This window comes from Melanotaenia boesemani, chromosome 9 (assembly GCF_017639745.1).
Source record: "Melanotaenia boesemani isolate fMelBoe1 chromosome 9, fMelBoe1.pri, whole genome shotgun sequence".
Lineage (NCBI taxonomy): Eukaryota > Metazoa > Chordata > Actinopteri > Atheriniformes > Melanotaeniidae > Melanotaenia > Melanotaenia boesemani.
The window spans coordinates 35,433,111-35,446,438 of record NC_055690.1 but is presented as its reverse complement, the minus strand read 5'-3'; the positions used below and the strand labels follow the sequence as shown (position 1 = coordinate 35,446,438).

At 40.0% G+C, this 13,328-nt stretch overlaps 1 protein-coding gene across 4 annotated transcripts in view; it reads left to right on the top strand.

Moving 5' to 3' along the window:
- The window catches only part of plekhg2 (pleckstrin homology domain containing, family G (with RhoGef domain) member 2), a 123,833-nt gene that overhangs the window by 36,817 nt on the left and 73,688 nt on the right, over positions 1-13,328 (top strand). For all 4 annotated transcript variants that reach the window (XM_041995184.1, XM_041995182.1, XM_041995181.1 and 1 more), the window contains one exon: positions 9,684-9,784. In XM_041995184.1, coding sequence (XP_041851118.1) covers positions 9,684-9,784 — 101 coding nt within the window. The remainder of the gene's footprint in view (positions 1-9,683; positions 9,785-13,328) is intronic.

The following is a 13,328-nucleotide window of genomic DNA, read 5'->3' as shown; positions in this document are numbered from 1 at the left end:
CTAAACGGTTTTTGTTGCACCTGCGGGGCCATAGCAGTACCAGCCACCTCTAAAGTCCTGCTCCGGCGGCCATTAATAACCTAAAAACTAATCTTTGCCTCTTCAGCTGAGAGTGACTAGCTGTGGATGCTAAAGCCCACCTAAACCAGGAACTTCGCTTCTGTGCTGGATAGTGTTCAGTCGGCCTGACTGGTGTAGTTTAAGTTAACCGCTGCTGGCTGGACACAAAAATCACAAACATCAAACCAGCCAATCACAGGGCAGCATATAGTCATGTAGACGACCTGCTGAAGTTCAGACTGAGCATCAGAATGAGAACGAAAGGGATGTAAGAGACTGCGAATGTGGTGACATAGCAACCATCTGGTTGATGTGACAGCAGACGTGTCTGACGTGGGCCAGAGGTGGTGTAAATATGAGCAGCTGGCCTAATATGGACGTAGATTACAGCATTTTCCTCGTGGCTGTGTGTGTTGGTCATGTGGTCCATCCTGCTTCAGACATCATTTTAAAACAGAACCGACTTCCTGTCTGGAAAATGAGACATGAGGAGGATGAGGAGGAGGATGTGAAACATCTTTTCTTCTTCTTTACAGCATTTTAGGGCAGATTTTGTTCTGTTGTGGTGTTTAGGTCATCTGGTAGGAATCAGGAAAAAGTGAGAATAGAAAGTGTTTTAAATCGACACTAAACAAAAACAAAGAAACAAAAATGATGTTTTTATGATGTTTCTCTTTGTACATTTAACATTTTTGGTGCAATTTTGACCCTCTTTAACATCATCTATTTAGATGATCCGTTCCATAAATTATTCCACTGAGTGATCAGATGAGAAATCATTTTGCCTTAACAGTGAAAACTATTTAGAGAACAAACATGAACCAGTCACTGGTTTTCTTTTCAGTTAATAAGACAAATTTGATTAATTATTGAACTTTTTTTTAAATCTAGTAAAAATTTACAGTGATGCCAAATAAACTCACACACAGGGACGGATAAGTCATAAAGTCATAAAATAAATTTAAAAATCCTTCTGTTGGTCTTGTTGGAACTCTTTCAATAGTAAATTAATAGTAACTAAATAAAAATAGTAAAATAAATATATAAATTAACTCATTAATGCCTGAATTTTTGCACAATTATATGAAAAACAAATAAATACAGTTAAAAAAAAGAAAATGTAAAAAATGGCTAGAATAAAGTAAAATAATAACATTAAATAAATAAAAATAGATAATAAATTAATTATACAACAATAAGTATATGAATGATAGCAAATAAATAAATAAAACTGACCAAATGAAATATATAATTCTAAAAATACAAATAAATGCTGTACAAAATTAGGGAAAAGCAGAAAAGATAAAGACTGCAATGAAATAAGATGTGATTAAATATATTTAAAAATTAATTACTAGAAATAAATCAAAATAAATTATAAATAAATTATATAAAATAAATATACAGACAATGGTAAAAAATTTTAAATAAATATTATAAATAAATTTAATATATAAATTAACCCTTTAATGCCTTATTTATTTACAGTTATATAAAAACCAAATAAATACAGTAATAAAATAAATAAGGAAAAGAAAACTAGAATAAAATCAAATATAATAAATATTAAATAAACTAATGACATTAAATAGATAAAAATAAAAAATGAATAGTTAATATAAAAATGATTACATAAATGGCATGCGTGCTACCGAAACATGAAGCCTCTTCTTTATCTGAGTTTCCTGTCATCAGCTGTGGACCCGAAACAGAGACGGAAGCAACAGCAGACTTCAGCTTAACCAGCAGTCTCTGGTTTACAAGCTCAACACCTTCGTGATAAAATCACCTTTGATCATTTCTACATTTAGACTTTGGTTGAACGTTCATGTAAAATGAGAAAACTGGTTCAGCTGATAGTCTGAAGCTGCTGTGATGGGCAGATTAAGATCAGCCGGATGGTTCTGGAAACATTTCAACAGTTTATCCTCCATTTATTCCAAAACAATCAACCCAAGTGACCTTTTTTTTTCTTTTAAAAGGGTTGTTGTATCACCATCAGCAAGCCTTAGTTAAGTACTCTATCCGTCACCGCTGGCCATAATACTGGTTTACATCATGATGCGGACATGCAGCCCGCTGTGGAAACTGCTTTCTGCTTGGTTGCTGTGGAATAAATAATCTAGTTTGACGGTGAACGTCCCGTCCAGGACGTTTGCTTTTTGAAACATTCCCAAACTTTAAACATTTTCAAATCTTTTCTTTGATTTTGCTTTTAATTTTTTCCATTTTCTCCATATCAAGCACAGCAGTTAGCATGTTGTCTGCAGATATTAAAAAATATAAAATGCTGTCAGGTTGTCAGGCCTTCTGCTTTTCAGCCACTTTTCCAGGATTAGCTTGTCCATATTTACTGTATTCCTGTTGCATTGTGGGAAATCCTTTAGTACTTTAACTGAGGAATGTGAAACTCTTGGAGACGACTTTTCAGTTGTGTTATAAAAGAAGAACTTTTGAGGAGAGAAAGAGCAGAATTTGCTGACTTGGTGATTTGCCCGTGTGTGTTTGTTTCGTCCATCATTGGTCCAGGTGCACCAGGATTCAGTCAGGCGATGCTGGTGTGTGCGTGTGCAAGCCTCCAGCTGTCTGATTGGAGTGTGAAACATCCTTTTGAAGTAAAAGAGAGAATTTACTGCTGCTTTCATCCTCTGCCATCACACACACACACACTGAGAACTGTGCTGTCGTCAGCTTTATCAGCCGTCTGTCAGCTTCTTCTCTGCAGAGGACGAAGCTCCTGCTCTGCCTCTCATCACCACGTCCCTCCTCCTTTGTTGCTTAATCCCCCCTGAATCCAGTTTTCATCCCTGTTCCAGAGGTCACTTTCACAGTCACATGACTCACGACTGAACAAAGGAACCCACGGTGGACTTCAGGAGGACTGGGACACCTGTGACCCCTGTTTGAAAGGGTCGGTGTGGAGGACTCCAGAAAGCTTGGTGAAACTGGACTGGACTGGCAATGAATGAGCCGACTCTATTAGCTGATTCTTTGTTGTGAATGAGAAGAGGTGGCTCAAAAATCCATGCAGGCAGTGCCTGGTATTTAGTTTGCTGGGTACACCGTGCAGCCAATCACATGCAAGGACAGACTAGGATCAAACCATTATGTGGAAAAAAAAGACACTGAATACTTAAAGGCTTGTCAACCCATGAACCATTCAAAACTGCTAAATTAGGCTAAAATAGAAGCACTAAATGATACTAAATAAAGAACCATTTGGGAGGTCTAAGAGTTGGATCTTCAAAAGGAGCTAGATCTTTGAAAAAGGCAGATGTTTTAAGAGTAAAGTAAAAAGAACCAAATCTACGAAAAGTGTCAAATCTTCTAAGGGAATTGAGTCAAAGTCAAATAATTGAAAAGATTTGGATCTTCTAGAGAACCAAGTCAAGAGTCAAATCTTTTAAGTGAGTCAGCTCTTCTAAAGGAGTCAACTCAAAAGAGACAGATTTCTGAAAAGAGACTGATCTTCTAAAGGAGACGAGTCAAAAGAGTTGACTCTTAAAAAAAACAGGATCTTCTAAAGCAGGCATGGGTAACTGGTCCTCGAGGGCCGCAGCCCTGCAGGTTTTAGATATTCCTGCTCCAAAACCCCCAGTTCAATTTATATGTCTCTTCTTAACAGCTTGCTTTAAAGTTTTGCCCAAACATGTTGACCTATTAAGCTGATTCAGATGCTGTTGCAAGAAACATCTAAAATCTGCAAGTCTACGGTCCCCAAGGACGGACTTTGTCCATCCCTCCTCTAAAGAGCTGAAACTTTGAAAAGAGCTAGATCTTCTGAGAAAACAGAGTCAAAAGAGATAAATCTTTTAAGTGAGTTAGATCTTCTAAGGGAGTCGGCTCAAAAGAGCTGAACTGAACAATAGGGGGCCCACAATTAAGCTCTGGGAACTCCACATGTCATCTTTGTTTCAATACATCTATAATAAATATATTATTTAAGTACTGGACACAGATTATGAAGGTTTTCTAAATCATTACATTACAGTCAATTAGCAGATGCTTTTCTCCAAAGTGACTTGCATCTGAGAGCAGGCAGGAGCGTTAATGGTCTTACCCAAGAACCCAACTGGAAAGTGTTAATATTCGCCCCATTGTCCCCTGTGAGATTCAAATTCGGGTCTCCCGCATGGAAAGACCATACTAAATCACTCGGAGCCATCAGTCCCTGCATTATAGATATATTCCTCAGATGGATAAAAAACTGATTTGGTCCCTGCTTCAATATGCTCAGTGTCCAACATGGAATTATCAGTTGTTTTAACTCTGTATGTCACCTTATTTGAGTAGCTGTATAGTTACCAACCAGACCAGAGATTCACAACCAGTTTTTCAGTCTGGTTTATTTAAAATTCTGGAACATCCAAGGATTGATTTGACCGAGGCATCGACTCAAGCTTTGTCTGAGACCAGAGTCCCCTGGTGAGACACTAATATAGAGCTGAGTGTCATCAGCATAAGTACGGTCAGATGTTTGGTTTGCTGCCATGATCCGAGCTGGTGAAAGCATGTAGATACTTAACAATAGGGGGCCCAACATGGAGCCCTGGGGAACTCTACATATCATCTTTGTTTGAATAGATCTAAAATTATCAACTGACATAAAGCAGTATTTTGATTCAACTGAATTCAGAACCAAACCCGAGATTCCCATCAGTTTTCCGGTCAGTCTAACAGGATTTTATGGTTAACTGTGTAACAAAGTAGTAAAATGTGAAAATTAAATATGCAATTTCAGACTGTTTCATACTTATTTATAGGAAAAGCTAATCACACAATGAGCAGCAAAAGCAGATTAGTAGTCTTGTATCAGGCATGTATTGCTTGGTTTCCTTTTTTACAACGCTGTGCAGCGCTTTTGTTTTCGTTCCTTCCAGCTGCGAGCACGTCTGTGTTGCAATTCAAGGAAACGCTGTCGATCAACACAGGCGGGAAAAACCTCTGATTTCTGCCTGTTTTTAAGAGGTGTTCAGTGTCAGAGCAACAATCCCAGAATTCCTCTGTCCTGATGGAGAGGAGGTTTGATAGATGATCGCTGTGTGGGTTTGAGTGTGTGTTTGTGCTGTAATGCAAGCCTTCATTCCTGCTGCTCTCTGTGTTTGAGGTTGAGCTGAAGTCTGGTTTTGATTGAGGCTACATGATGTCACGCTCACTTGGAAACTGAACCAACTACCATAATAGGTCTGCATGTATGTGTGTGTGGTGAGAACAATAACGATGCAGACATGGAGACAGATGAAAAGAAGGAACGGGTGAAAACAGCTCGTCTTCATCACCGATTCTCTCCTGCAGACTCATTTTTCTTTTTAAGAAAAGAATTCTCATAAAGGTGGAGCTCTGCTGCCAGCAGGCTGAGATCACTCCACCTGGTTTCACTCTTCTCATTCACATCGGTCACCCTCTCCAACCGTCTGCCCTGATTTTAAAAGAAACTGCTGAACTAAGTAAAACCAAGGAAGTGAAATCAGTTGGTTGAATTCATGGGGAGAAAACTGAGATGCGGAGTGAAGGCGAGGGGATTGCACTTCTGACCTGCAGCCAAGTGGGACAGGAAACAGAGGGGGAGGAGGACAAAGGGGGAGAAATCCAACGAAAGACACAGATGAAGGGGGAGGGGGGTGAAGAAGTAGATGAAACATGAGGAAAAAAGGGAAAGACAGCGAAGGAAGGGTGGGATGGAATCTGGGGACAGAGAAAGTCAAAAGTAAAGAGAAGTTGAGCAAAAGAATGGGAACATGGGAAAAAAGAATGAGATGGAGAAGAGAACATGAGGTGGATTTTATGAGAAAGACGGAAGGAAAGATAAAGAGCAGAATCAGACATTTAACTAAACACATAAGTATAGAAAGCATTCAGGACATCATCATAACAATTTTTACGTTGGTTTTGTTTTACTGATAAGCGCCCTCCACTGGCTGTAACAACAGTCTGCAGTCAGTTTTTACATTTAGAGCCCTGATCAGGCTCATTTACTGGCTCCAAACTTTACTTCTGTTACTCCTGCAGTCTCTCAGATGACTTCAAATGTTAAAAGTTTCATCCATCTGCTGCTCATTCGGGGTCGGGATGTGATGGGAGCAGCTTAAGCAGGGAAACCCAGACTTCCCTTTCTCTGGACACTTCTTCCGGCTCATCTGGTGGGATTTTGAGGCATACCCAGGCCAGCCGAGAGACATAGTCCCTCCAGCGTGTTCCGAGTCTTCCAAAGGGGCTCCTCCCGGTGGGACGTGTCTGGAACACCTCACCAGGGAGGCGTCCAGAAGGCATCCTAACCAGATTCTCCAGCCACCTCATCTGGCTCCTGTGGATGTGGAAGAGCAGCAGTTCTACTGTGATCTCCCCCTGGATGACTGAGCTTCTCACCCTATCTCTAAGGGGGTGTCCAGACACCCTGAGGAGGAAACTGATTCTGGCCGCTTGTATCTGTGATATTGTTCTTTCAATCACTACTCACAGCTGGGTGAACAAAGCATAGGTGAACTGATGAAGCCAACGGAGCCACATTTCTGCAAAAAACAGAGACCCAATCCAGAGTCCGTCAAATCGGATCGTCCATTATTCATGCTTTAAAAATATTGACATCTGGCTGCACATTTCTAGGAAAGATTTCACCCCAAATACAACTACTAATGTTATGTAAGGCTATTAACCTAATGTTAGCATGAAGCTACGTAGCAGTTCTAACCTAGATGTTAAAACTTGATTAGTTTTAAGATAATGTGGGGAAACCATGAAATATTTAGCTTTCAGTGAGTGTATTTAGGGAATATGCATCATCTCAGTTAATCAACATTTTCACATTGAAGCTGAAAATAAACCCAGTATTCACGTTTGTTAGCGCTGACTAAGCTAGCGCTACATGATCCAGTTAAATTTAAACAGGAAGCTAGCAAGGACGCTAGTTGGTTTTATATTGGCTACTGCATGAAAACGTGGAGAACTATGTCCTGTGACCAGTCTGATTTGTAGAGGAAGTTATAATAATGAAAAGAAAGGGAGTTATGTCTGACTTTTTAGTAAAGAGGAAGGATACAGATCAGGTGGTCATTTGCATCTGTTGAATCAAGACCTACATCTTTCATCGAGGTAATGATAAAAGTGGGCCAAGAAAAGGGCCCTGCGGTACACCCCATGTAACCGAGACATCAGAACAAAGACTGTTGCATTTTACACTTTAACTTCAATCAGAAAGATGGATAGTGTAGCATAGCTACTAGCAGTCGTTGGACAGTGGTGCTATGCTCTGAATTTAAGTTGTAATTTGTGACAGCTTGTTTAAGACGTCAGGTTCTGTCAGCAGTTCTTTCAAAACTTTGTCTAAAGCTGCCATTTTTTTTTTGCCTTCCTGTGGAGTCCTCATGCAGCTGGTTTTTGCTTCGTTCTTCCTGCTGTTTGTTTCAGTAAAAGTTCTCTGCATCTTTCTCATTCCTGCTGACTTCTCCTCATCCTCCTGCTGAGCCCTCTATCATTTTTCTCTCATCTGTCCCTCCATGCCCTCCAGTGTGTGAGTGTTTCCTGTTGCCTTTAAAAGGTGATGAATGTGGTTGAGGCCTCTCATTATATGCCTCATTATATACACACAAATGTGTGCACACACACAAAATGCTTGTTTTGGACCAAATTTAGGAAAAAACAGAAAGCGAGTGAGACGCAGAAAGAATGTTAGATTATTTATGTTTGAAGCCATCGCCTACAAATTCTGTTTCTATGTGCAAGTAAAAGGCAGCAGTGATACATTTTTAGAGAAATGTTTTTTGTGAATTGTTGTTGATTTATTAAACTTTCTAACGTTATCTGTTAAATGTTCACTCTTGTATCTTTTGTCCATTAAAACATCCACCTGTAGTGACTCCAGCATCGTTCAGACAGCAGATGGTTATTTACATGAAGAGGAAGATAAAACTCTCTGGCAACCCAACACAAACCCTCTTTTAGCCCACCTGAAAAACATCTTCAGATTCAGTCAGAAACAGCTCAACGAGTGTTCAGTCAACCTGAACAAAATACAAAAGTAAGGGGGGTGGTAGCAACAACCAGGTAACGCAACCAGTTAGCTAGTTGTTCTTATGGTGGAAATTCTGGCATCATCAACTAGTATCATGCATGTAAGGAGACAAACTAACATGGTGATGAATCAGCTGTTTTATTGACATGTTTTCATCACTTCATCATAACTTTGAAAACTGTTTGCATGTTCACCGCTAGCTGTTGCCATGTTCATTGCTATTTGTTGGCATGTTCATTACTAACTGTTGGCATGTATGATTGGCTACATTCCGTGTCACGTCACCATCCACGCAGTCACAATGCACAAGTCATCGGCGTTCCTCAGAAATCGGCACTGAAATATTGAACATGTTCAATCTTCCCGATTGTCGGCTACGTTTCAGAGCTGATTATCGGGACAAATCTGTTTGTAACACACCACAGACCAAATGATGATTGGACAGGGAAATCTCACGATGAGTGAGCGCTTGTTGTCCGAGGTCGGGAAGAGGCAAAATTGGGACAAAAGCAGCCCAAAAATCATTATGTGTGTACCAGGCTTTAACTATACTGGACAGCATTGTTGTTTTAAAACAGAAAATACCTACCGAACTGAAGTGAACCATTAAAAGAACTCCGACCTGGTGAGCTTACCGGCCGATGCCACCCCTGATGCCACCTTCAGGTTAGGAAGAGGAACTGCAACTAAGCTCGAGTGCAAGAGGAAACTCACCAGCGTCAGCTACGCGTAGCCGAACGCATGCAGACGCCACGCGAGTATAAGTCCGCCTTTAGACTTATTGGGTTTAATGAGTCTCTTTACTCAGATCAGAACATCAGTGATGTAAAAGCAGTGCAGCTTCTATCATCATCATCTACGACAGCTGATGAAGGCTGTTTAACATCCGCTGGAACAATCCCAGTCTAAAACAGGTGTTTCGTAATGAGGCTCAGGCGCTGGAGGAAAATACCTTTCCTTCATCTGTGCTTGTGAGAAGCTCTGAATACTTTGTGATTATTGTTGATGTGTTGAGCATCAGTGTGTCTCATGACTGGAGTTATGCATCAGAATCAAGTTTGCAGACGGGCTTTAAATAAACGTTCAACTTTCATCAGACAGCAGAGATGCAGCTGTCCTCCATCTTTGCTTTCTCTGTTCCTTCTTGGCTTCCTGTTTGTCGCCTCGGCCCTGCAGCGCAGGCGGTTTCCTGTTCTCACTCCAATCTTCGGTCTGAATGCTCCGACGTGTCGGCTCAGTTCGATGCCAACCTCAACAGTGTGTGAGCTCCTTTATACCGCAGGTGCACGAGCCTGTTGACAACATGAAGTCAGCGTTAGCAAGCGAGGCATCTGTCCTCACACCTGAGAGTGTGTTGCTGGGATGGAGTCCAGGTTGAAGTCCTTCAGATGAACAGTGGTTTATATTTTAGCTCATCCACTCAGCTTCTCAGTTTCTGATTATTCCAGTTAGAAAACAGGTACAAATTCCCAGTTAGTCAGAGATCAAACACCAGCTGCTGCACAAACTAAACCAACCAGCAACAAGCAGCTAAATGAATGTTCTTCATCCCAGAGAGGGAAAGAGGGGGTGGGGATGTCAAAGCGAAGCCTGACATCCTGTCTTGTGTCTGCAGGACTACCTGGGCTGCATCATCGACTGCGGCGCCCTGCCGCTGAAACCAGACCAGGTCAGCACCCTGTTCTGCAACATCGAGGACATCTACGAGTTTAACAGGTAACTCCTCCTCTTCCTCACTCTTCCAGATGAGACGCTGCTGACTCTTTAACCCTTTCATGCATCACTGTGGACACTGTTTAATTGCTGTGTGCGTGGGTGAGGATGGCACGTTTGCAAATTCGCCTCTTCAGTGGACGTTACTGAGTCATCCCATAATTAAAATGACAGCTTAAGATTTGATTTTTGTTTTATTTTAAAGTTTTAAATAAAGTGATTTTTCCTCTCAGATCTTGTACATTCTGTAGATGCATTTTACATCATCTGGACACCTTCATGGTAAAAATGTGCAAACACAGAAAACTGGTATTAAATCATCACCCGTCGGTATTTATCAGCATTTCCAGGATTCTAATCACTGCCAATCTCCACCTGTTTCATTTTATGGAAAAAATTAATTCTTTAAATAAATAATTATTGATTCAAATAATTAAACTAAACTTTTAAAAGTTAAAATCTTATGAATAATTCACGATTTAATCATTTTGATCAAGGCAGAAGTGAATCAATAGAGCTAAGAAAAAAAGTCATAAGATGGAAAGAAAGGAATATTGATGAAGATTTTATTACATTTTCTTTTAAATAGGCGTCCACAGGATGCCTGATTTTAAATCTGACACTACATAAAACAAATAACGCCGTCAAATAAATTTGTTGCTAATCCAAGACAACATTAATCCTCCTCTGGTATCTATTACATGGAAATCAATTATTTACATTATTTATTTTTTAAAAATAAATAATCATGAGAAAGTAAAATAATTCAACTGAAATTTGAAATAATGATAGTAAAATCATGAAAATTAATGAATATTTGATAATGTTAATCAGGGCTGAAATTCATTAATAGATTCTAAATTAAACTAAATTAAATTAAATATTGATTTGGAAAAATGTTTTTTGAGATTTTGTCTGGAGGGTGCTTAATTTAAAAGTTGACACTACATAACAATACTAACACAATCACTTTTGTTATTTTTGTTTTATAATTTAATTTAATTTAATTTAATTTAATTTAACTGGAATTTAAAGGATTTAAACCCTGAAATCTTGGTCATTTTTATCTGGGCTGAAGTTCATCAATGGTTTCAATATAAAATATTGGTGAATGAGGATTTTATTGAATATTTTGCCATGTTCATAATTAAACTGTAATTTAAGTGTTTTAAATGAAAAATACAGAATACATGTTTAAATAATATGTACATTTTTTCACTACGGTGTGTGGAAGAGAGAAAATTTGAGGAGTTTCTGATGGTTGAACAGCTGATTTTCCTCTCAGAGTTTTGTAGAACATGTTGATGGGAGTCCGAGAGGAACGTCGTTCAGGTTTGTAGAGACTCTGAGACGCTTCGGTCTTTTTCAGTGTGGATGTGGGAGAACTTCCGTTTAGGTGGAGTGATTTCGTGCTGCAGGTCTGAGTCTGGTTGCATCAGCTAACGTCTCCTGATGTAAAACCGGGTGTTTGTAGGTGAAGTCTTGCAGCAGCTGCTGAACTGGTCTGACCAAGCCAGATTCTTGGGGATTTACGGAGCGGGAATACTGAGTGATATTCCAGCCTGCCTTGCTGGTGTGCCTGTTTGATTGTCACGCTAGTTTGAGCGTCAAGCCGTCGCTCCGTGTTCTCATGCTTTCAGCTGCTGAGCCGTCTGGATGTTTTAACAGCCTGCAGCCCAAAGAGGAGGCCGTCTGAGGCTGGGTGAGGGTGAGCTGGGGGTTACTGTGGATGTAGGGAGGTGTGACATCAGCCAGTAGTTTGCATTTGAAGCCCAGAGTGGCAGGTCATGGGAAGGTTAAAATCATCTCTTTTCCAGTTATTCCTGCTACTATTTACCTGCTATCCTCACTAAACCAACTCCAGCTCAGCTGCTTTGTGGCGCCACCGTGCATAAGAAACGTCTTCTTGGCTTCATTCCAGCCATAGAGGAGCATTATTTTTCTTCTTTTTTTTTTTTTTTTACCCTGTCCTGTCCAGCATCCTAACATACAGAACGGTGGTCTGTGTGCCATATTTTGCTTGACAGATTTGCTCTACCAAGGGAGACATGTTATATACATGGCTGCCCTTGATATTTTTATTATTTTTATTGTAATCTTATTTTCTTTAGTCTTATATGTCAGTGCCGAACCTGACAGGGAGATAGAGGAAGAGAGAGAGAGAGAGAGAGAAAAAAAAAAGGGATTTTTCTTCTTTTCTGCTCACTGGTTGATCTTTGGCTGCTCCTGATTGGCTGATCCAGAACACGAGAACAAATTGATGTGCAGGCTGCTACGTCCTTTATGGAGCAGCATGATTTCTATGATCGTTTTCAATCCACTGAATCTGCTCTAATGAAAGTCTCCAGTCTCTGATGGCTGCAGATTCGGGTTGTTACACAGTTCTGGTTTTACTGGATTTAACGTCTGCTTTCGATACCATAGACCACAGTATATGGATAAATCGACCTGAATCAGAGATGGGGTTTTTTGGATCAGTCCACCAGTGGTTTTCCTCATAGGAAGAACTATTAACCCATTAAGGCCCAATGGTAAGAAAAGTCAAATTTTTTAAATATGAGGTCTTTATTTGGCCCTTAAAAATGTGACAAAAAAATTAACATTTTTTGGGGGGAGGGGGATACATACCAGTTATTACAATGTGATCTATTATAAATATTATAAAATGGTTTTCTGCTTCTGGATATCTATTACAGGACAGAAGACAAGTATCGATTGTGTTCAACAGGATTTTGAGCAAAGTTTATACCATAAATTGAAGCAAGATGTCTCAGAAACTGTATGTGACAAATATGTCACGTTGGGCTCTTCTGGGTTAATGTTGTTATGAACAATCTAATGTCTGATGGGTCCAACCCGTCCTGTGGAGTTGCACAGGGTTCTGTTCTTGGTCCTGTTTGTTTTTGTTGTACCTGATGCTTCTTGGTCAGCTGATTTGTGGTTTTAAAAATGTGTCCTATCAATTTTACGCTGATGACATTCAGTTGTTCCTTCAATGACTCAGAGTTTCACGTTTTGCTCCTGGAATGTATATCTTGCATCAAAACTGTGTCTCTTCAAATTACCTTCAGATAAATTTAAGCAAAGCAGAAACCCCGAGGATTGCTCAGGAAAAACTTCCCTCTCAGAAACCATCTGTGCTCTGGGCTTGTCTGTTAAAACCAGCCTCAGAAAGCTCGGGCTTGTGTTTCATCAAGCTGTCTTTGGAGGGTCGCTCTCAGCAGCCGACCATAAATCGTTTTTATTATTTGAGATCTGTCTCTAACGTTAGGAGAATTCTGTCAGAATCAGATCGTAAAGTGATTATTCATGCTGTTGATTATTGTAATTCTGTTTTCACTTGTTTCAATAAGCCGCCTCTAAACAGACTTCAGTTAGTGCAGAACTCTGCCTCCAGACTATTAACAGGTCTGCCCAGAACAGCCACATCTCCCCTATTTTATCAAGACTTCTTTGGCTTCCAGTCAAATTTTGTAATGATTTTAAAATTTTAGTTTTGACTTTCTGGGTGTCACGTGGTCGGCCCCCCGTTGCTGCGTCCTTACTC